The 23773-nt window shown below is 47.4% G+C and overlaps 6 protein-coding genes across 6 annotated transcripts; 2 read left to right on the top strand and 4 right to left on the bottom strand.

Moving 5' to 3' along the window:
• Positions 1–2011: 2011 nt before the first annotated feature.
• MYCFIDRAFT_169871 (uncharacterized protein) lies at positions 2012–10306 on the bottom strand (the record flags this gene model as incomplete). The annotated part of the gene is made up of 5 exons (XM_007923152.1): positions 2012–2024; positions 9957–10100; positions 10125–10189; positions 10222–10234; positions 10269–10306. 5 exons carry the CDS (start codon positions 10304–10306, stop codon positions 2012–2014), a joined length of 273 nt encoding a protein of 90 aa, XP_007921343.1.
• A 106-nt stretch (positions 10307–10412) lies between these two features.
• On the top strand, positions 10413–14336 carry MYCFIDRAFT_192438 (uncharacterized protein; the record flags this gene model as incomplete). Its single annotated transcript, XM_007923151.1, has 1 exon — positions 10413–14336. One exon carries the CDS (start codon positions 10413–10415, stop codon positions 14334–14336), a length of 3924 nt encoding a protein of 1307 aa, XP_007921342.1.
• A 70-nt stretch (positions 14337–14406) lies between these two features.
• Positions 14407–15613, bottom strand: MYCFIDRAFT_159430 (uncharacterized protein). The gene is made up of 3 exons (XM_007923150.1): positions 15113–15613; positions 14939–15045; positions 14407–14780 (listed from the first exon to the last, which is right to left on the bottom strand). The coding sequence occupies exons 1-3, from the start codon at positions 15566–15568 to the stop codon at positions 14774–14776; spliced, it is 570 nt and encodes a 189-aa protein (XP_007921341.1). The 5' UTR covers positions 15569–15613; the 3' UTR covers positions 14407–14773.
• An 810-nt stretch (positions 15614–16423) lies between these two features.
• Positions 16424–17173, bottom strand: MYCFIDRAFT_89570 (K+-dependent Ca2+/Na+ exchanger NCKX1; the record flags this gene model as incomplete). Its single annotated transcript, XM_007923149.1, has 2 exons — positions 16424–16714; positions 16787–17173. The coding sequence occupies 2 exons, from the start codon at positions 17171–17173 to the stop codon at positions 16424–16426; spliced, it is 678 nt and encodes a 225-aa protein (XP_007921340.1).
• A 747-nt stretch (positions 17174–17920) lies between these two features.
• Positions 17921–18627, top strand: MYCFIDRAFT_26770 (uncharacterized protein; the record flags this gene model as incomplete). The annotated part of the gene is made up of 2 exons (XM_007921584.1): positions 17921–18002; positions 18080–18627. 2 exons carry the CDS (start codon positions 17921–17923, stop codon positions 18625–18627), a joined length of 630 nt encoding a protein of 209 aa, XP_007919775.1.
• Positions 18628–18762: 135 nt separating this feature from the next.
• Positions 18763–23242, bottom strand: MYCFIDRAFT_48406 (uncharacterized protein). The gene is made up of 4 exons (XM_007921845.1): positions 23050–23242; positions 22508–22533; positions 19964–22444; positions 18763–19903 (listed from the first exon to the last, which is right to left on the bottom strand). The coding sequence occupies exons 2-4, from the start codon at positions 22521–22523 to the stop codon at positions 18897–18899; spliced, it is 3504 nt and encodes a 1167-aa protein (XP_007920036.1). The 5' UTR covers positions 22524–22533; positions 23050–23242; the 3' UTR covers positions 18763–18896.
• Positions 23243–23773: the final 531 nt, after the last annotated feature.

Raw genomic sequence — 23773 nt, 5'->3', positions numbered from 1 at the left:
CAAGTACGGAGGTTACAGCTTATAGATTCCCGAAGATAGACTCCTTAAGACTCGTATTATTCGAGAAAGATACGACCCTCCGCTAGTAGGACACCCCGGAGTGTCTAAGACATTCGATCTAGTAGCTAGAGAGTTCTTTTAGCCGCAAATCGGCAAATAGATCCGGAGGTATATCGCTAACTGCCGCCCTTATCGAACTACTAAGGCTTCTTACTAGCAGTACTAAGGCTTGCTCTAGTTAATACCGATTCCTTTCGACGTATAGAGAGAGATCGCTATCGACTTTGTAGTAGACTTGCCGCTAAGTCGCACCGCCGAAGGCGTAGAATATCGCAACATTATAACTGTTATAGACCGTTTAACTAAGGAATGTTACTTAATCCCTATTATATCTATAAAGGCGGACAACGTCGCTAGACTCTACGTAAAAGAAGTCTTCTCCCGCTACGGCCTTAGTAATAGTATTACTTCGGACCGAGGATCGTAATTTATCTCCTTGCTTTAGAAACTAATTTGCGAGTTGTTAGGCATTAAGCAGTTAATGTCGTCGTCCTATTATCCCGAAACTAATAGATAGTCGGAGAGGACGAACTAAACTATAGAACAGTATCTACGCGCCTTTATCGACTAAGCCTAAGATAACTAGGTAGAATAGCTACCTATAGCTAAATTTGCTATAAACAACTATGTTTACGAATCTACGGGCGTGAGTCCGTTCTTCGCTAATACCGGCCGGAACCTACGCTATCTTAACTCTCCGAAGGCCTTACGAGAAGCTACTCTTCGAGATATAAAGACTACGCCGTAGAAGCTATTAGTAGAAGCCGCCGAGAACTTCGTACGAGCTATATATAACCTTTATATATATTTACGTCACTAGTTGGCCCTTGCTTAGTATACGTAAGCTAAAGCTTTAAATTCTAGCCGTAACCTCGCTCCGCTTTATAATATCGGAGACAAGGTGTACCTTAGTACGAAGAACTTCCGTATAATACGGCCCTCTAAGAAGCTTAATTACAAGTTTGCTAGTCCCTACGCTATTACTAAGATTATACTAGAGAAGTTATCCTTCCGACTCGACCTTCCCGCCTCGCTTTCGGCGCTCGATAACTGCTTCTATATATCTCTACTAATACCCGCGCAGGACGAGAAGCTTCTACCGCTGCCTAGCTAATACGAGCCTCCGCTACCGCCGATTACCGCTATTAACGAGGCAGGCGAAGAACGCGAAGAATGCGTCGTCGATAAGATACTCGACTCCTACTAACCTAAACCGAAGGGCCGCAAGCCTAAAGGACGCAAGCGGACAATGCTAGAAGTGCTATATTAGGTTAAATAGAAGGGGTTTAGAGTTACCGAGGACGATGTGACTTAGGAGCCCGCTAGCAATGTCTTGCCTAATATAGCCGCCGCTATTGTAGACTTTTACTATAAGTATCCTAAGAAGTCTATTTAAGCTAGCTTCGAACTACCGCCTAGTTAGATACCGTTCGAGCAAGTAGATTAAGACACTACTAATGCTTCTAGAATTACCTCTGCGACGACGGTACTACTAGCGGACAGCGCAACCGAGCGTAGCTTGCTACTTATAGAGATAACCTTAAGCGAAGCCTCTAATAAGTTACGCCTAGCCTCTAAAACCTCTCGCGTGTCTAACAAGTTACCTGTTACTATATTATCCTATATACATACAGTCGCTTACTAGCCGGTTGAATTGTATATATAGCGCGAGCCTACTTTAGATAGGAAGGTTAAGGGTAAGCCGTATAAGCGAGAGGACCTTAGCGACTACGAGGACGATTAGACCCGGTCTGCTAGCGTACAAGACATTAATAGTACTAGCTATGTTATATCGAGCGAGCGTACTGCGGTAAAGGATTTAGATACGAAGTTAGACACGGACGTTATAGCAGATAGAAATAGGTACTTATAAGGGACTATACGTTTAGAGGGGGGGGGGTACTGTTACGGCTAGCTACCCTTATACACTATAGCTGCCTTAGACAAAGGTTCATTCACTTGCTCTGTTTGCTAAGGCAAACAGTCGCCGTAGCAACGAGGATATAGGCCTCTAGGGCCTTCAACCTCTTCGTAGATTCGTACGCAATTGAGTTGTTTCCTCGCTTAATTACGTGCCTTAACAAAGCAACTATAGGATAATGCAGTGCTTCAAATGCTAACACTATAGACACTTAGTAGCTAAGTGTACAAAGATAACTAATACCTACTCCTATTATATAGGGGATTACTAGGTTAAAGAATACAAAGTATATAAGGGAGAAGCAAGATATGTATACTATACTAAAAGACACCCCTCTTAGGCGAAGGAATACCTAGTAAGAATATAGGCAGCTAGGAAGGCAAAGGAAGCTAGGATCAATATACTAAAAAGATACACAACAAGCTAGGGCAGCTAGGTATAGAAGCAACCTAGCTAAGTGCTATAAAAGAGGTCTAGGCAAGATAATAGGTTTATATTTAGGGCCTTACTAATATAAGAGAGTCACTAGCAACTAGGGAGACTAAGATACCTTAATATTATAGGAAAGGAAGCAGGGCAGACAAAGCTTAGTTAAATGTTAGTCTAAAGTAAGGGAAGACTAAAGGAAAACTTATAGGGAAATAATATAGATAAAACCTAATAAACATTGCAACATTACTAAATATTATATAGTACAATGTTAATAAGAGCAAAGACAAGGTATAGAGGAGCTTCCTTTAAGTACTAAACCTAAAAGAACATTACATTATTGCAATCTAAGAGCCCTAGCTAAACCTATATATAAAGAGACTAGCAACAGTTAAAGACCTAAGATACTACCTAATTATCTACAACTAGGGAGCCCTAAGGACATGCATCTATATTAGCAAGGAGATAGATACAGAAACCTAGCAGGCTATACTGTAGGAGGATAGGGACCTAATATCAGTTTAAGTAGAGATATCCTAAGGTATACTCTAAGTCCACTATATATACAACCTGCTACTAGACTTGAGAAGCAGTACCTAACTGAAAACCCTAGAAAGACTACCTAGAGTTATCTAGGGGAATACCTACTGAATCCTACTTAGGGATTTCAACCTCTACTACCCCCTCTAGGGCTTAGACTTTACCCTAGCTTACCACTTCCTAGTAGGAAGACTAATTAATATATTAGAGAGAGAAGGAATAGAAATTGTTACCCTAAAGGGACTAGTTACTTAGGAAGCAAGAGGAAGCAGTAGTACACTAGACCTATACTTTATATTATATTAGATTAGGAACAGGATTACAAGATGCAGGGTTAACTAGGAACTAGAAGAATTATTAGACTACTTCCCGGTACAGATTAAGCTAAATGTCTAAGCTAATTAGGAAAGGGAACTAGAGGAGAAGCTCAACTAGAAAGGTGCCTAATAGGGCAGGATTAGGGAGGAACTAGAAAGGGACCTAAAACTAGAGGAACTCTTAACAAAGCACCTACTAAGGCTAGAGGATATTAATAAGGTAGTAGAAGAACTAATAGGAATCCTAAAACAGGTAGCTAGAAAGTATACCCTAGCAAAGAAACATTCACTATACTAGTAACTATACTAGACTAGTAAGTATATAAAGAAGGTTAAAGCAGCAAGGAAGGCTAGGAGGCAGTAGATATAAACCTATACCTAGGAAGCATAGGACAACTATAATAAAGCCTACTAGGAAAAGAAGATCCAGATTAAGAAAGACAAGATACAAGAATAGAGATCTATAATAGGAATAATTATAAAGAAACTAGAGGAGATATAGAGGATAGCTAAATAGGTAAGGAGACCTAAATAGGATAAGGATATACTACTACAATTCCTAGACATTATAGACCAATAAGGATAAATATAGACTATAATAGAAGGGAAAGCAAGAGCCCTAGGCCAACACTTCTTCTATAGAAAAGTACAAGCAAACCTATTAGATATAAAGGAGAAAGAACAAGAGACTCTACTACTAAGCATACTAAGAGACACCTAGGTCAAACCCGAAACTATTGAAAGGATCCTAAAGAAAATTCTAGGTAATAAGGTACTAGGAGAAGACAAGATCTATAACAAACTTCTAAAAGCATATAGGAAGGGGCTAGCCCTAGTACTAGCTAATATCTTTTCATAAAGCCTAGTACTAGGATACTACCTAAGACTATTTAGGAAGTCCCTAACAGTAGTGCTAAGGAAGCCCTAGAAGGAAGACTATATACAGCTTAAGGCCTATAGACTAATAGCCCTACTCAATATAATAAGCAAGGTGCTAGAAAAAATTGTCGCTAAAAGGCTAACAACCTTTACCGAGGAAAGGAATATCCTTCCTAAAGGCTAGATAGGAGGAAGAAAGAAGAGGTTAACACTAATAGCTATAGAACTAATTATAGAACAGATTAAGCATATCTAGTACTATAGTTAAAACTAGGTAGTAACCCTCCTCTCCCTTAATATCTTAGGAGCCTTTAACAATATCTCCTATAAAAGGCTCCTATATATACTTAAATAGAAAGCTATACTAAACTGGATAGTCCAATTTATCTAGTCCTTCCTATAGGAAAGATTAATACAGCTTATTCTAGGCAAATTCAAATCAGACCTAATGCTAACTAAAAAGGGAATCCCCTAAGGATTAACACTCTCCCTAATCCTCTTCCTTATCTTCGTAGTAGACTTACTTCTACTCCTAGAATTAAAAAACATATTAGTATTAGGGTTTATAGATAACACAAACATCCTAGCCTAGTCTAAGACAACAGAAACCAACTGTAAGATCCTAGAAGAGAAGTACTAGGAGTATAAAAAATAGGTAAGGAGGCATAGAGCAAAATTCGCCCTAGAAAAATACTAGCTTATCTACTTTAGTAGGGCTAAATCAACCTATAATATAAAGCAATCAATTACTATCTAAGGCTTTGAAACCCAACTATTAACAGAGCTTAGGGTACTAGGGATCTAGCTAGATCTAAAACTGAATTAGGGACTATAAGTAAAGAAGGCAAAGCAGAGGGCAGATGCTAATATACAATCCATTAATAGGCTTATAGCCTCTATATAGGGGGCTATATTCGAGAAAGCTAAAGTTATATACAAAGCAATTGTCAAGCTAGCAATGCTATATAGAGCACAGATATAGATAGCCTAGGAAAAAACACTAAAGAGGATTAAGCAACTAGTTAGTAGGTCCTAAACCCAAAGCCTAAAGAAAATCCTAGGAGCATACAAAACTATACTAACAAGGGTAGTAGAAATAGAGTTAGGGATCCTACTAGTTAAATAATACTTTAAGGGACTAAGACACCAATATACAGCAAAGACAATAGAATACCTAGCCTAATAGACTATCTAAAAGGCACTAGACAAGATAAAAGCCTAGTATATTAGGACTAGGAGGCGAGATAGACTACAAATAACTCCTTAGAAAGTTAAAGACCTAGAGCAATATAGAGTCTTAACAAGAGAAATGCTAGAGAAAAGGCTTTAGGGACCAAACATAAGGCTAAAGGAAGACAAGCTAAAAGGGGAGAAACAAAGCCTAGCAGAATTAATTGCTAGATACCTATAGGAGCAGGAATAGAACAAAATACAAGTTAGACTAGGAACCCTAAAGGCACTGATTAAATTTGGTTAACATAACTACTAGCTCTATAAGGACCTAAATAGGGCCGAGGCAAGCCTAGCTATCTAAATTAGATCTGAACATATTAGACTTAGATCTTACCTATTTAGAAGAAACGTCCTAGGAATTGAAAACAGAGCTTACTAATATAGCTACCAATCTTAGAACCCTAAGCATATACTACTAGTCTGCCCTTAATAGTTAGAAGGCAGAAGTAATTAGAGACTAAAAGCAATAGAAAGGGAATACGACAAGCTAATCTAGAGCAAAGAAGACCTAAAGAGGATAGTAAAGTAGATCATTAAATAGGGATTTATATAATAATTCGTACTAGTAAGGGAAACTAAAGAGTAGATAAGAAGGAGGAAAGAAGAGGGGGAAAGAAGGGCAAGGCAGCAGGCAAGGTAGTTAGAAGGTAACAACTATAACACTAGTATACCCTAGAGGAAGGAAAACAAGGAAACGAGGAAGATTAACACTTATAAATAGGACAGGAGGGAGGTTTTTACTAACTAAGTTGGTTTCCTACCTAAAACAATATATAGAAACAGACCTATATAGGCCGAAAGGCACTACAATAGGCAAATGAAATATCTATCTATCTATCTATATTCTTTAGCAATCGACAATTGCTTCCTAACGTAGTCTTAAGTAGCCGGTAGCTGTAGCTTCTCGAAGAATAGCATCTATTTAATCCTCTAATATTAAGTGCCCTTTATAATCCTATATAGTTATAGGTCCGCCTTATAAAGCAGCTAAGCGTTAATCCTTATTAGCTCGACAATAGTGCTATATATAGATAGCTAGACTATCGCCTTCTTATTATCGTATTTAATAGCGTTATAATATCCTTCTAATAGCGAAGTCGTCCGGATCTATATAAGGAGAGGGTTTTCTAACTATACCTAAGTCGCCTATAAATATAACTTTTTACGCTAGTTATTTAGGAGATATTAGACCTGTTTGTCTAAAGCCTGCTTCTTACGTAGCTCCGTTGCTATATTGTCTACTGTCTCTTAAACCTCCGTCTCGCTATAGGCGTAGTATATAGCGTATAAGAATAGTCGCTAAACCTGCGGATATAGCTTCTTAGGAAAGTGTTAGAGGAAGGTCTCTTTCGCGTATCGTTAGTAGAGATATATTGTAATCTCTTCGTAGGCTAGTCGAATAGCCCGCTATTCTTATACCGAGTCGTCTATAAGAGCTATCTTTAGCTTCTACTAAGGTGCCTATTTCCTTAGGACCTAAAGGCCGGCTTTAATTACCTTTACTCGCTAACTCTATAGTAGTATATAGCCTCCGGGTATCTAAGAGCTAAATAAATTACGGATATTATTACGAAGGAATAAGGTAGTCGGCTAGGTTAATATATTGTCTATCTCTCTAGGTCCCTATTAGAAGGTATATATACCTCGTACGCCTACGGAAGGTATGCCTTATAGGCTAGCTTGTAGCTGCCGTAACAATACCCCTATCTAAACAGAACAAAGGCGATATACTAGGTCGCTTATATAAGCATTATATCGCTATATCCTTGTTGTCTCCGTACGTTATCTCCGTACGAGTCGTCGCGGCCGTACTACTATAGCGATATCTATAGTCTCGGAAGTCGTTATTTAGTAATAGAAGCGCTATCCGTTATAGCGCTAACGGCTATTCGGGCGGTAACGGCTATTTAGGCGCTAACGGCTATTCTAGCGTATATAATAGGGGGTCTTCCTCGCGCGTAGAAGAGGCTTGTCCGTCCTCTTAGGCTTAGTCGTATCGTATCCTTTAGGCTAGTATCGCTACTTAGGCTCGTACGGCTCGTACGGCTCGTTAGGCTCGTACGGCTCGTTAGGCTCGTATAGCTCGTTAAGCTCGTACTACTCTTAAAGCCCGTTAGGCTCGTACGGTTCGTTAAGCTCGTTAGGCCCGTACGGCTCGTTAAGCTCGTTATGCTATTTATTAGGCTCGTAGTGCTCGTTAGGCTCGCTAGGCCCTTTAGGCTCGTACTACTCTTTAAGCCCGCTAGGCTATCTAGGCTCTTTAGGCTTACTAGGCTCTTTAAGCCCGTTAGGCTGTCTAGTCGTCGCGCGCTCGCTAGTCGCGTTCTTAAGTGTATCTAGCTCGTTAGGCTCGTACGGCTCGTTAAGCTCGTACTGCTCTTTATCGGGCTCGTACGGCTCGTTAAGCTCGTACTCCTACTTAGGTTTATACTGCTAATCTAGCTCGTTCTTATACGGCTCTTTAGTCGTATACGTATCGGACCGCTTAGATTCGCTAGGCTGCTTAGGCCTATATAGCTACTTAGGCTTATACCGCCGGCTAGGCTCGTATAGGTCGTTAAGCTCGTTAGGCTCGTACGGCTCTTTAGCCTATAGTTCGTCGAGCTCGTACCCCTACCTAGGTTTATACTGCTAGTCCGGCTCGTTCTCGTACAGCTCGTTAGGCTACTTAGGCCCGTATAGCTGCTTAGGCTTATACTGCCGGCTAGGCTCGTATAGGTCGTTAAGGTCGTCTAGCTAGTACGGCTACTCGAGTTTATATACCTAGTACTTATCTAACTCTTCGACCTACTCGATCTATAGTAGCTAGTCTTGCTATTATAGCCTCGGTCTCTATTATAGTACTATACGTCGCTATTGTAGCGCCTTAAGTAGCGCCGGATAGTATATATCTTGTTCTTATAGCTATTCCGCTATTCCTACTATTATCCGGCTTAGAGATAGTCGCGTATAGTAAGGGCTATTTAGGCGTCTTTCTCGGTAGCGTACCGTAGGCTGCTTATTCCGGTATGCGTCGTAGCGTACGCGGAGAGGGCGGTTCTCGTTATTGTTATTGTTTTTATATAGAAGTTCTTCTATTCGGAGGGCTGTTTTTTATATATTCGGAGAGCTATTTTTTATATATCGTTCGTCTCGCGTATTCGGTACGCTTAACGAATTGAAAGGTTCTTAACCTAGTAGTACTACTAATTGTTACGAAGGAACAAGGTAGTCGGCTAGGTTAATGTATTGTCTATCTCTCTAGGTCCCTATCGGAAGGTATATATACCTCGTACGCCTACGGAAGGTATGCCTTATAGGCTAGCTTACAGCTACCGTAATAGATATAGACTATAAATAGATAGAAGTCGTTGTCGCTCGTTTTATAAGTCGCGTCGAATAGAAATAACTGTATATAGATAGTTAGTCGAATATTAGGAAGCGGGAGCTAATGCCTTAGGTATAAGCTAAATTGCCTAAGGTACCGGAAGTCGAGGAAATATCTACCTATATCTCTACTAACACCGCTATTAAGCATCTCTCGCTGCTAAGCACTCTACTAGACGACTCTTTTATAAAGAACACTATTAATACGGACTAATATAGCCTCGTAGGAGAGTCCTATACCGGTTATATCGTCCGTAAGAGGGCTAAGGTTACAGTTAAGGTTATCTAGCTATAGCTTTATATTGCCCTTATTAGCTTAAGTAACTCGCTTCTTATCCTTCTTTGCAGACTACGTAATAACACCTTTTTTAGCCTAGTGCGCTCTAATAATCGCTAGGCGAGGTATATTAGGTCCCTCTTTTAATAGGTAGAATATATAGGCTGTATTATAATTATACTAATCTATTAGGCCTTCTATAACAACCTAGAGGCTATTAGAAGCCGATCGGACGTCTATATAGTCTAGTATATAACTATAAATATAGTTACCTTCTACCGCCGAGTTACGACTTCTACGAGCAATCTTGTATCTATACGGCTTATCTATACCTTTATTAAATAACGCAATTACCGCGATCGAAGCGTTATACGGTAGCTTATTGTATTCTATCTTGCGAATACTCTCCGAGTCGTTACGACTATAATTAAAGTCGCGACGATAACGATAATAACCGATAGACCTTCTCGTTAACCTATCCTTCGAACGAGCTATAGGCTTTTCCTCCTATATATTAGATACGAAAGGCTATACCTAGTCGTATTTAGCAGCCTTTAAAAAGCTACCCTCGGTTAATAGACTAAATAGCGACTATCGTAGTTAATACGTTATAGAAATAGGTAAGAGATAGGCTATTTTAAAGAGCTTAAGCAATATAAGAGATAGATTAGTTAGATAGTTAAATAGACACCTATAGTAACGGCTATAACACCTCCTTTTATCGAGAATAGGCCCTATACTATTAAGTTTTAACGATATAAAGTTAGAGACCCTAGTATCTACGGAAGGCCTATTTTAGCTAGCAATATCGACACTTCTTAGATCCGGATATCTACTAGAAACTAACTCGAAAACTGACTTACGCACTAGCTCCACTAGCCGCTAAAATTCTCTAACATCCAAGCATAATTAAATAATAATCGGAACGATGCACACGCACGCGCACATGCAGACGCCCGTCGGGCCATAATAAGAAGCATTATTACATTCACTCGTTTCCCACACGCTCGTCTCATCTCGTCCCCGTCCCCGTGCGGCCTCGGCCTCTAGCTCAGCACGCCGCTGGCGGTGTCTCGTGCTTTGCTATTATGCACTGTTTCACTGCCAATCCCGCAATTCTGATACACGCACACCACTGAACGTGAAGAGGAAGAGCATAGAATACGCCTTAAAGGAACACTCGCATGCGCGCTATCGACATGCCTCTTGGACCTCACTGTTTCAACTCCTCCGCTACTGCCGACACCGACACCTCCAAGGCGCACCGCACTGGGAGCTTGTCATCCTCCCCTATCGTCCTTCAGCCTTCGGCGTCACCAAAAAAGTATCGCGAGTAACGAGCGTAACGAGTAACGCGTAACGCGTAACGTCGCTGTGTCGCCGGGCAGCAATGCCTCTTGAGCACCCTTTCGCCAACCGCCCGCACATCCCGCCGCCCACCAAAGCACCTTTGCCTGTGCCTGTGCCTCTGCATATACGCACCAAGTCGCGCTCGCCCTCTCGCCAGCATGCTCGCGCCCTTGACCCGTTGCTGCGTGACCTTTCGCCGACCACCACCCTTCGTGCCTGCTCCGCCGAGCCAGACGACATGGACATGACCAGCTCGCATACCCTCATCAGAAGTATCCACACAGCATCGCCTTCACAACGCGCCTTGGCCGCCAAGGCTGCGAGCACTTGTCTGCATCTCAGGACATGGGCGCGCGAGATTGACGCTTGGCAATGGCCTGGCACCTTCGACATTCCCAAGCGCGCTCGTCGAAGCGTAGTCTCTGGACGTGGCGACGCTGTTGACGCTGTGGAGGAGCATGGAGAAGCAGACGAAGACTTCTGGGGCAGTCTTCCCGCGAGCACTGTCAGAGCATACGAGAAGCGAGCCGATGAGATTGGTCAGCATCTGGACGAGATGGACGTGGAAGAGCTGAAGGATTATGTGTTGAATTCCCACTACCGTGTCAACTCTAGGCCGCCGTCAAGGTCAGATGCGTTTGGCGACTATTCAGCTGCGACTGTCGACCTGAAGAAGCTGGACGACTTCACCGCTCTGGTCACCGCGACCATTCTACAGGCACTCCCTTTCCTGTCGAAGCTACATCGCCTGCTTGACGTCTGGACCATTCGACTCATCATTCTACGCAGCGCTCCGAACTATCTGCGCGATCTTAAACGAGCACGGCACGAACTCGATCGCGGCTGGGCAGCAATTTCGACTTCGTCAAGCTCTGTCTCACCGGTTGATACAGCGAGCTTAGACAGGCAAGCTTTGGAAGACTTGAAAGCTGCGATACAGCGCCAAGTGGGCAGCCTGGGACGGAGACTCGATCGTTTTCTCGACGATCTTGAAGGCAGAGACGACTGTGTTCCTGACACGTGGGTTGACGATTTCGAACTGCTGGAATCTGCGTATGGCACATGGGTAGTCCAAGCTGATCGCAAAGTGCTTGAAGACGAATGGCATAGATTAAGACAGCAGTCCGCCGCTGGACCTGACAGCGAGACCTCTTCATCATCAGCTGCCGCTCCGAGTGGTATCTTGACTGTTTCTGAGACTGAAGATCCAGATTCTGATGACGATGCTGTGCGCCGACCATCGCAGGATGTGCAGTCTCGAGATCAAAGTCCTTGGCTGGCCCAAGGCGGCTGGTCAAAGGCCGACACAGTCTCTGGCACGGAAACACTCTCAGATCACGCAAAGGAGCTTCGGGTCGTCACAGCCACCATGTCCGCAAGTGCCCTGCTGCCTAGCCGACCAGTCTCTCAACCTGTTCCTCTAGTTGTTCGCCCGGAACTGTCGCTCGAAGACGTCAATTCTGTCTCTGCTATTTCTGCTCACAGAAGTGTCTCGTCCGGCTCGAGTCCTGTCGACGGCGAATCTCAGCGCGGCCAACTGGCCAGAAAGCGTGCGGCATTCCTCAATGCCGGTATCGAGCAGAGCGAAAGGCTTAATATGTCCAAGAGTCCGGTTCGGCCGTTTGAGCATGCGAGTAATGCCTTCACAAAATTATTTAAAAAGGACCGGAGCCCTGAACAGATCAAGCCTAAGAGAACGCTCAGCAGTCGATGGCGCTCGGCAGTGTCCGCAGAGTCAGCAGATCGCAAAGCATTGTCACCAGTGTCTCTGGTCAGCTCACAATTCAATTCGATCCGTGGTGGAAGCTCAGCCCACTCAGAAGCAAGCCACCCCAAAAGCTCGGTCAATGAAGCCAGCAGTGGGGTGGTTGGTGATGCCAAGCCCATGGCTGACTCTATCCAAGCAGAGGGAAGCAATGCGGAGAGCCACGACGAACCTCGTTTCCACACCCACGATGGCCAGAAGGCCACATTGTCGGCTCGCGACAGCATCGCTCCGGCAACTTATAAGCCTACTGGCCTGAACTCGCCATTCCACTCACCATCAAAGGACGAGTTCCCTGAGAACTGGCCTCTTGCGTCTCCATCTGACACCACGCCATCAGGGCAGGCTCCTGGAAATGTCTTGCTCTCTGAAGGCGCAATGGACGAAGAAGCCTCGACCAAAACGCCAGCAGTTGCGATTGAGACAGATGTCTTTGACCGAATGTTCGTGCAAAGCCTGCCCCAGCCCTCCTTGGATCGGTCATTCTCTGCACGGACTCCAGAACGACCATACTGGAGCATTGGTCGCAAGAGAACAGCATCACTTCCAAGACCTCATCGACCGTCAGTGCCCGCTCGCGAGTACCTTGATATGGTGTCCGTTCGCAAGGCACGGCCGGCATCTTTGTCATCGAGACCACGAACTGCACCAAATTGCTCCACCACAACGCACATAGAGACATTATTTCCCCTACCTGATTTCGCGTTTCTCACAGCGTCGACGAGCCGCGACCCTCGTCCCAAATCTGCCACGGTGAAGACATTTCAAGCTGATCTTGCCACACCCGATGCCGAAATTGAGCCTGTTCATGAGGCCTTTCAAGTGAAACGGGCTTCACTGGCTTCCATCGAGTTGTTTTCGCGAGCAGACTTGAAGAGTATCGATGTACCAAAGTCACGGCATAATAGTGTCTCTCCAAGGATTACACCGCCTCACACCCCGCCTGCTTGGTCACGACAGTCTTCTCTGGAACAGGATCTATCAGCGAAAATGCCAGGTAAATCAGATATCAGCATCGGCTGCTTTCCGACCCCTCCATATGGCAAGACATTCACAGAAGATGGCCTGGAGACTACGGGAGATGAAATTTCGGCCGTCCATGAAGAGAGTGAGTCGCCGGTAATGAGAAAAAGTTTTGACCCGCTCGCACCACCACTGAATCCCGCCATGCCGAAACGTCGCGTCAAGGAGGCCTCTCGCAATCAGAACACAAGGCCAATGTCTCCTGGCTCACAGATTGTCAAAGCAACACTCCGACCTGATGCGGACAACTTCGATCGCCATGTCTCTGACGTTTTGGACGCTCTCCCAGCGCCTATCAAGTTTAAGCCTCGACTTGGTGCTGAAACACCTGTATCCCGTTCGCATGGTTTTATCGGACCTCGTCCGAAGGCACAAGCAGTGAGAGGACTAACCAGAAGCGGTGATCTCACCATTGTGCCGGCGGAATCGTCACCGAAGAAGTCCACTTCTTCCTCTGATCCTGAAGTGAAGCTTTACCATCTTACACAAAGCGGTCGTGATGATCCAATCAAGCTTTTCGTGCGCATAGTAGGAGAAGGCGAGCAACGTGTGATGGTTCGAGTGGGCGGCGGCTGGACCGATCTGGCTGACTATCTCATTGGCTTTGCTCAACATCATGGGAGCCGCACTGTATCTGAGGGAAATCTAGAGGTGCAAACTGTGACCGGCGCGAATCGACCCCGCAAGGCTAGTGGCCCTGCGGAATTCATTCGGACCAAGTCGCCAATGGCAGCCGTCTCGCGGCCAGAGAGCAGTGACGGCGACGATGATGTACAGGGTAAGCCACTGCCATTTGATCTACGAGGCAATGGGCTTAAATCGACACCCAAGAAGGGTGCATCTGGAACCCAGAGCTCTACACCAAAATCGATATCGTCAAGCTCACGACCGTCGACCGCGACTTTGTCACGTCCGCCTAGTAGGCAGACCACTGGAGAGGTTGGCTTGTCAGGACCCTCGAGCGCATCAAAGCGTGCAGTCCTACCAGAGCACAGTCAAAAGTGGGTTGACGGTATGATACAACGCGCCAAACAGGCAAGTGCCGAAAAGTGCAAGGAGGACAAGGAAAAGCACTTCAGTGAGCTGAGCAAGGCTGGTGGTACCCGACGGCTGTACTTCAGACCGGCCCCCGGGGCTTCTGGAACTACTGCTGGAATTGCCGAGAAGTTGAAGTAAAATGACATGAATTGTAATATTGTACAGTACCGCTGAGTGCTCGGGGAGGCTGTTTGAACACGACTTGACGCACGGAAAGAATTATGACTTGCACGCATACGTAAATGTAGTACAGACCGCCCAGCTGGAGATACCCAAATGTCACACAGATGAAGAGACATTTCATATCATCATCGTCTTCTTCTGCTTCATCATCCCAATACTCCTTCCTTGACCAACGCCTGTCTGTTTAAATGGACTCACTGGTGACGGTCAGCATGCACTTCCAGCCGAATTGCGATGGTAATCCACCACACCATCAACCCCGGGCGACTTGTCTTCTTCCTCTTCTTTTTCTTGTGAATCTTCTCAAACGAGTACGCCGGCCGTATACGGACGGAGATATATATATATATATATAGTCGGTGTGCTCAGCCGGTACTAAAGGTTCACCCACGTTACTCGCTGTTCGATGAGTTAGGCGCTGCATATTGGTTACTCCTTGCTACCACTTGAGGAAGGCGGACCAATATTATCATTACCCATCCCCATCCCCATCCCCATCACCCGGGACCGGTGGTGGTGGAAATAAAAAAAGCACGGAAGGGGGGAGTGGAACTTACTATAATGAAAGGGTCAGATCGCCGCGAATGGAGGCTTTCAATTCGATCTCGATGTCGAGATTTGCTTCTAGTGTGAGTTTGAGTCCGTCTGTGTCTTTGAGTTGCGACTGCGAGAGAGACTGGTCAGTACAGATTGCGTCGTAAAAAGGGGACAAAAAATTTGTTCGGACATACTCCTCCTGACTCGTCTTCTTGAGGTGTCATATAGTAGGGTTGATTAGGATTGCTGCCGCGAACTGGAATCTCTCCCCTCATGGCGCGTGCCATGGTGACGGGTCCGTCCATCGATGTGCTGTCAGGACCTATTCTTTCGAAGGGTCGCATCTGCGCTAGGTCGCCGTTGGCGTCTGCTTCCTCCAAGGCCTCGAGAGAATTCGTCTTCATGTACTTTCCCTCGTCCATCATCTGCTGGATCCGCTTTCTCCGCTCTCTCCTCGAAGATGATCGAGATCGGTTGGACTCGAGACCTGCTTGTCGCTTTTCTTGCTTGATGAGGGCATCCTGCTTTGCTTGCATTGCCGTCGTTCGTTGCTTGGGCGGATTGGCCAGGGTCTCCTCGGATAGGTGTTCGAGTTTCGGCTCTTCATTGAACTTCTTCCGATACGACTCGTTTGCGATCTTTTCCGACATGGTTGCTGATTGACCTATGCTTGCGGCGGAAGACTGTGTGCACCGTGGTGCAGTATTCCGAGCTCAGTGAGTCTTGGATGGCCGAAGTGCGTTGGTATTGAGCAGGAGCTTCTGCTTAGGATGAGCGAGTGGGTTCACAGAGCAAGGACGAGAGAAGGACGTACTCAGCACGGAAACCTGTTTGACGCCCGATCGCGCAACCATGGCGCATAGTCATACTGTATCCACTTGTCTTGACCCTGGCCGGCTTCAGCCACACCTCCAGGTGGGTGCGGTGCGGTGCTGTGAGATCATTCGGGCTAGGATGTCGTGTCCAGGGCCACGGTACTGTAGTTCTAGCCGCGCAAAGCCGTACGCCCCCGTCAAGCGGACCGTTGTTTCAATGCGAGGAATGCCAAGTTTTGCAACGTGGGAATCGTGGCCGATGGAACTTAGACTCAAGGTTTGGAGCCGCGCTTGCGTTATCCACGCTTGCAAGAGGCTGGTGAAGGATGAAGGTTTGCGAAATTGGGACGTCAGCCGTAGTAACTCGTGAGACCAACCTGTCGCTCGACAAAAGCTCTTTGAAAGATCATCATCATCATATTTCGTCACAAGCAAGGAGCCACCTGTGCGTCCACCGAACCGAAGCGAACCGTGGGCGGATGTGGCTCCGAGTTGAATACAGTATGTACTGTACAGCCATCAGGTCGTCTCGTCAAACGCAACCCGTCTACAGTGTCACAGAAAAGACGCGCGTGATACCATACAATGATTTTCTGTCGCTGTGAAAGTACAGTACGCACATGCGTCACATTACAAAGCTCCCGAAATCCGCCCAAAACGCCCTTTCGCCAGAGTCATGATGCTTCTCACTTAGTTGAGCAGACCCAAAGTCAGGTCACCGTGGATCTTCGCCTTCAATTGAATTTCAATGTCCAGGTTCAATTCCAGTCGCAAACGAAGCTGCTCTCCACTGCCATCGTCCTTCTCTTCGCCACCTTCCTTGCCGCCTCCTGTGAGACCGCCTAAAGCCTTACCCGCCGTGTTACCGACCTGGTTGACTGCGTTGCCAGCTGTTCCTTGAACCATGTCACCAGCCTGGCCGACAAGCTCGCCGCCGGGAAGTTGCTCGCTGATGTCGTCCAAGGGGCCGCCTCCAGACTTCTGGGATTGCTGAGTCTGTGCTTGTTGCTTCTTGTTGCGTTGCCTCTGTCGACGTCCGCCAGCAGCGCTAACATCACTGCGAGCGATTGATTCGGTGTCGCTTTCCTGTTGTCCACCTTTGCGTCCGCGGCCGCGACTTTGACGTCTGCGCGATGGTTGACGTGACTGTGGTTGCTCCTCAGGCTCTGCATCGTCTTCGCCGTCGGCTTCTGCTGATACTTGTTGGTTGGCTCCTGCGTCCGCATCTGCCTCTGCGTCTGCGTCTGCGCCGGCATCAGCATCAGCCTCATCAGTGTGATCAGGGGTAGGCTGTTGCTGCTGACTCTTTTGGCCTAGCTTCTTGGGCGTCTTCTTCGTCTGCTTCGACTGAGCGGATGCACTGCCGGATGCATTCAGACCGGCGTTTGCATTGCCTTCGCCTTGCAGGCTGGCGGATTGTTCTTCTTGTTGGGTGGACATTGTGGTGGCTCGCAATTAGCTGTACCAAGGAAAGAGTGCTTATTATTCTGTCTCGATGGGAGAAATTGGAGAGAAGTTCATGAAGTGCAGAAGGATGTCCACTTAGGTCAGTGTGAGAGGTGCCAAACCTGTTTCCAAGGCCCGTGAGAGACCCATTCAGATGCTATGCCGACTTTGCACTCTGACGCAATATGAGCTCCAGTCATCAGCCACAGGTTGCTGGGATATGCCATGTCTTGTGCCCGATCCAAAGACAGCGAGATCGGCTATTCCAAGCGGGCGTTCTAAGCGAGCCGCGTGTTGTGGTGAAGGCTCAATGCGGAGCGCCGTTTCTGCCCTGAAACTGAGCTGTACATATGACGAAAGGCAGGCATGTGCTGACCTGCCATCGTACTCTCTTGAGTTGTTCCACGCGTCAGCCGAGCATGATGGCTCCGCTCGGTGCGACACAAAGGGCCCCTCGCATCCAGCCATCGTGAGGTCATACCAACGATGGATGGTGATATTGACCTCTGCGACGCGTTCCTCGAGGAGACAGGAATGAGGATACCAACGGGTGTGAGTATTGTGCAATGGAGGACGGCCTGCAGATTAAGGCCCTGCGGTGCTGCAAAGATGCTTCTCTTGGCAGCGTCTGAGCCGAAACTCTAACGATGGAATAGATCATGCAGTCATGTGACTTGCGTTGCATCCCAATCGATTCCATGAGCATCAAATGGCCGTCTTGACGGCGACGAGCAAAGAAACATGGCCGACAAAGAGACCCAAGCTTTGGCTGCCAAATCTCGGATCATCTCTCATATGAACAAGGATCACTCAGACTCGGTAAGTGCTGCCTGCCGCCGCTGCTGCGCATTGCCCTGACACCCGAATTGATAATCAGGTATCTGGAGCACTTCGGCGGAGTCAGCTCCCTACGAGCCTACGATGGCAAGATGACAGACATCAGTCTTGAAGATCTCACACTCTCTTGTCACGGGAAGACATATCGGATTCCACTCAACCCTCGCATGTCCTCGTATCGAGAAGCACGAGAAAGGGTCGTGGAGCTTGATAAGGAATGCAGGAAGGCGCTCAATCAATCAGATGTTACCGTCAAAGACTTCCTACCACCCACAGGACTTTATGCGCTCGAGTTCCTGGTCATCTCCGCGACTTTCTTGGCGTATGGCCGGCGCTCCTGGTTCGCCAAAGGCCAGATCGTGGAAAGCGTCCTGGGCCCGAGCTTTGCAGCCTTCAGCTGGTCGATACAGCCCTGGTTGATAGGATCAATGCTCGCTATTCATACTTTTGAAGCATTTTACTTTGCTCGCAATCGACTTCGCAAACACTCCGTAAACGCACGGTCTCCAATCTGGTGGCTATTCATGGCATCATGCTTCATCGAGGGACAGTTTCTGTTCAGGCGATTTGATGCCCATGTTAGAGTGCAGAGGGGAAAACAGAAGCACTAGGCGAGCATGTACTGAGAGAGCAAATCGTCGTTACAGCGTCTACATTCAAGACTGGATCCACGAAGCTACGCTCAAGACAAAGAGCAGCACAGGTTCGCTCTCATGCGTGCAGTGAGTTCGACAGTGACGCTTTCTGCTCAGAAGAAGAATAATCATAAGGCTACACATAGAGTCCGAGTTCGGCTGATAGACTGTAGAATAACTGACCACCTCATGCAAGCCATACATACATCTGCAATATTTGCCAAGCTCTAAAACAATTCTCTTGCTTACGCTGCCTTGACATTGGGTACCTCACCTTTGAACCGCAGTTTCAGAGAAGTTGGGAAAGGAAAGTACTGATCCCAATCCTCCGTCAGGTAAAGGTGGTAGTGCCAGCTCTCAGGAAGGTATGCTCGGTCGCCCGGGATGAATTCTTTCACCACTTTCTTCACGCAATGCGGCCCACTTTGCTTGCCAACAGATACCGGCATAGGCTCTAGACCGTCGAGGCGCGCGATGACCTTCAACATTGTCGTGAGTGCGACGCGAGTCATCGGCAGACCCAAACATTGATGTGCTCCATGTCCAAGCATGAGATAGGAATCGAGCGGTCGGTTGAGGTCGAGCTGATCGGGATTTGGAAATAGACGTGCGTCGCGAGAGGCGGCCTTGAAGTTCACCATTACAATGTCCCCTTGCTTGATGTGGTGCGTGATCTTGCCCTTGTCTCCGATGGGAAGATTTTCCAATCCAGTGTCATCCACGATCGTAACGTCCTTGGTCGCATATCTAAAGGCGCCGGTCTCGCCGGACAAGCGTGCAGCTTCCATCAAGTAATGCATCAATTTGTCGTCTGCTTCTAGCGTGTCTTGCTTCGCGAGCTTCTGAATATCACTCCAGTATTTGTGGCCTTCGTTGGTGAAAAAATAGTCCAGCGCTTGACCAAACAGCTGCCCTTGATTCGGAATCATGCCGCCAGCTGTTCCCATGATATTGCCCCAAACAAGGTCATCCACGCTTAGGTCTGGATTCGCTTTGCAGAGCTGGGCAATCATGTGAACTCCATACTCCTTTAAAGGACCCTCGTTTGGCATAACAGCGTCTATTAGTGTTTCGGAGAGTTTACCGAAACGCTTCACGCTCTCGACTTGCAGTGCCATTATCTTCCCGAGTGTTTGACAAGCTTCGCGGGCTTTGACTCTCAACGGAAAGCTTTTCGGGGGGTCCAAGTCGAAAAAGACACATATGAAAACTGCTGCCATGATGAGGTAGAGTTGTTGCTCTGTGAAAATGCCTGCTATCAAGTCAGTGAACGAGCTTCTGTGAGCAATAGTAAGTGGTGGTTCAAGCATACCGTGCGGGAAGTCTTCGGTCTTCAATGGAATACTGAAGAGCTCAGCACCAAAGGCCACGTGAGCCATATTTGACACGTCTCGGATGATGTCAACATATCGCATGCCTGCCAGTTTGTACGACTTCTGTTTGAGAAGCTCCGTGGTCTTCAGCTCGTAGAAGTCGCGTACAGCCCTCAGCCACTTCTCATTGCCTTGTGGTATCGATCGTGAGGAGGCGCCTTGGTACATAGGCTTCTCCATAATCTTTCGAGAAGCCGCGTTCTCGGGACCGTCCCCTGCCAACATGAAATTTTTGGCCTTGGGTCCCATCAAGAATTCCATCGCAGGCCCCCAAGTGACGTGGAATGTCTCTTGATCCTCAGTTACCTTCTTTGCAGCTTCAGCACTGAAAAGAACGACAGGGTGATGTGACTCTTGGGGCCTGTCGAAGTTGTACAAATGATCTTTCTTGAGACCTTTCAAGATCGTGCGGGTTTCCGATGGAATCGTCAGAGGATAGTGGACGTAAACGCTCATAGGATCGAAGCTGTTTGGCAGAGCACGTAGAAACAGCTTATAAAAGACGCAGCCATTGTCGATCGCTAGGTCGTAGTGAGCCTCCTGGTAGCCCCAGTTGGTGAGTAATGCAGGAGTGTAGGCGGAAGTGTAGAATCTGTCTCCTCTGACAAGTGCCACAGCATCTGACAAGACTCCTCTAGAAACTGTATACGAAGGACACAAACCACTGCCGGGCAGTACAGGATCCTTGGCATCTTCTACCACAAGTCCAGGATACAACTCGACCTGATCAGGGCTGTCGTAGAGATGCTTTAGAGCGGTGGCTACCTCTTCGTTCTCGGTTATGTCGGAAAACTTCTCATGAGGCTTCAATTTAAAATGCTTTCGCATCTCGTTCAATGTCGCACATCTCCACGTCCTTGCTTGGTTAATGCCGAGCGTTTCTATGGCCTTCATAATCGTTGGTACCTGCTGGGGACCCATGGCGTTCGCACAGTCCTCGATACTACTGGTAAGAAGGTCGGCAAGATCATCGTCGTCATAGTTGCCTTTGAATGGGCCGTCCTTCTTGCGCGGCATCTTCTCTTGTTCTGCTTTCAGTGCCGGAAATGGACGCTCAGTAGGATCTAGCTTTTGGATCTTCATCTGGTCCTCAGCCAGCTTTCCTAAAAACATTCCGACATTCTGCGGCTCTGCAACCTTGGAAGGCTCAACGCCAGGGAACATCTCCTTGAACAATTCCTGGGTCCAGTAGTCATCCCTTTCAGAGATAGCTGAGTGCCAGCGATAGACAAGATTGAATTCTGCGCTGCATTGATTTCCTGTCCCCATAGGTGGTCCATCCTGAACCTCGACGCGCGGATTGAGCTGCCAGTTGCTGTCAGTCCTGTTCAGATTGAGAATGGTCCGGACATAGTCGATCAGGATAATGTTGATGTAAAGTCCGCAGGTGATGAGGCGAGCCGTCTGAAAGAGGTCATCATCACGCTTGTTGATCGTATCTTTCTTCCCTTCCTTGTTGGTATATCTCTCTACCATTGCTGGCTTTTCTGCATCCTCGGTAAATCGTCCGTCTTCATTGATCGCAGCAAGCTGCTGGACTACGTAATTGTGGTATCTGTTGAAGCAAATCAGGATCGCGCCGACACCAGGTGGCAAGCCAAGGAGGCGAGTTTCCGAAAAGCAATCAGGCTTGATCATTCCATTCTTGAAAGTCCTCATCTTCTTCTGCTCCTCCCAATTGCTACCATATAAGGGAGCGAGATCCAGGTAGGAGGAGGTGTTTGATTTGGTGAAGTCCCGATGATCTGTCCTGAATATATCATGAATAATGATAGAAGCCAGGTAGAACAGCATGCTTGAAATCCGGTTGGGATGTAGCTCACCCTTGGGACTCTTTCTGGCAAGCACAGAATCAAACAGAATACCTGGATCCGGTAGCACTCCAGCCTGCTTTGTCTTTGGGGCGACAGTTCGCGCGTAAGGCATGCCAGCTTTGCCAATATCAGGATACTTGTATGAATTGTTGCTTCCATCTGGTTGGCGGAATTGAAACTCATCGCTGAGCAACGTCTGCGGGGGATGCTCCAGATCATTCCAAAGCGTGATAATCAAAGTCTCCGTGATTTTCTTCTGAAGATCATCGGTGGGAAGTTTGGACGCCACTCTCACCATAGTTTCCATCAAGTATTTCCTATCGTCTAGGGGTTTATCGAGTGCAGCACCTTTCACCGTTTCTACAAGTCCAGCAATATCCTTGATGTCTTGTCGTGCGAGGTCTCTTATAACATCGTTGATCTCGCCCAATACCGTTTCGTTATCGGCCTGTGGTAGATATGTGCCATCGCCGGTGTCCTTTGGCAATGGAGCACGAACAGCGTTAAGCAGAGTCTTGAGGGAAGTCAGAGATTGGCCTACGCTTTGCCTGTACCTGTCCAAAGTGGAGAGTTCTGGATCGAGTGGCATTTTTACGCAATTGGATTCTGTAAGGTCACATGTTGGTTGGTTATCTACGCTTTCGCCGACTCGAATGCTGGAAGTCTTACTTGCGCTGTGGCTCATTTTGGTGGTACTGAAAGAAGTTTAGTCAGTGTACGATCAAGAGGATGTTGGAGGGTGTGCGGCAAGACCGCATGTACGCGAATTCAGGCTCTCCTGGGAATGTGCTGTGACAGGCTCTCAATGGCGGGAGTGGTCTGGAGTGGCTTTGTCTGGTGTCAAGCTGCTTTTGGACTGCATGTCCATCGGACTCGCCGAGTGCTGTCCTGTGCATTTTCCGATTTCTGGTGGCCAGCAGCCTGGCATAGCGTACATAGTCTGGATAGCTGCGCGGTGGAGAGGCCGATGTGGTGGTAGCTTGACTTGCATACCCATGTTCGACATGCTGAATGTGGTTTACAGAGGGTGGGGATCTCTCGGGGGTCGTTGGCGCCATCAGGTCTTTCATGGCCAGAGCATAAATCGTCCGGCGTGTTGCCGCTCTCGCTATCGCTATCCAGCATGTTGATCGTCATCCATCCCGTCGGGAGCAGGCACCTCCCGCGATTCCTTCTGGTCGGGGGCGTGGATGACATGGATTGAAACGCACCTTCCTTGAAGAGCGACTTCTTCTGGCAAGAATGGTTGAGCAGGAGGGAAGGTGTGTCGCTAATGGGTGAGCAGGAGGGAAGGTGTGTCGCTAATGGGTGAGCAGGAGGGAAGAGGTGTCGCTAACGGTTGAGCAGGAGGGAAGGTGTGTCGCTAATGGTTGAGCAGGAGGGAAGAGGTGTCGCTAATGGTTGAGCAGGAGGGAAGAGGTGTCGGTGTCGGTAAGGAGAGGGGCAGGCAAGACTCTATATGCATGCATGGTCAGAAGGCGTCGCGTCTTGCACAGCTTTTGACTTTTGGACAGCTCGCTGGCGGCTGAGGCAGCGCAGTACACAGTAGTAGTACACGGTACACAGTTTGCCAAAATGCCGAGCCTGTAAGCCACCTCGTGGCTGGCTAGCTACTGCTTCTATTCATACCATCACGCCATGGCTTCAGCCTTCTTCGCTCTCGCCGACACCATTGCCCGGTGGTCGACGCAGCACCTGACTTCGCTCTCCCGACCTGCACGAAAGTCCTCCACCGTGCGTGCTATGCTTCGGAGGGACAGACGGAGCGCAGGAAGAGTGGCTCTTTCCGCGTCCGGAACGCTCAATGTGTGCTCCGCCAACACCGCCCTTTTGCTCATCATCAGTATCAAGCCCGTGCTGTGCGCATAGACCTCCATGCCGGTAACTAAGCCATTGGCCCACTTGGCCCAGCTGTCTGGAGGCCGCCAAAAACGC

This window comes from Pseudocercospora fijiensis, assembly GCF_000340215.1.
Source record: "Pseudocercospora fijiensis CIRAD86 unplaced genomic scaffold MYCFIscaffold_1, whole genome shotgun sequence".
In the NCBI taxonomy this organism is placed as follows: domain Eukaryota; kingdom Fungi; phylum Ascomycota; class Dothideomycetes; order Mycosphaerellales; family Mycosphaerellaceae; genus Pseudocercospora; species Pseudocercospora fijiensis.
Note: the sequence above shows the minus strand (reverse complement) of the source record. Positions and strands in the feature narration are given on the sequence as shown.

Bases quoted from the DNA above. Each gene is read 5' to 3' on its own strand.
- MYCFIDRAFT_159430 (XM_007923150.1), bottom strand. From the start codon at position 15,568: ATGTCGGAAAAGATCGCAAACGAGTCGTATCGGAAGAAGTTCAATGAA. The intron at 15,046-15,112 runs GTATGTCCGAAC...TCTCTCTCGCAG, and splicing joins AAGAAGACGAGTCAGGAGGA to TCGCAACTCAAAGACACAGA.
- MYCFIDRAFT_48406 (XM_007921845.1), bottom strand. The intron at 19,904-19,963 runs GTATGCTTGAAC...ACTTGATAGCAG, and splicing joins GACCGAAGACTTCCCGCACG to GCATTTTCACAGAGCAACAA.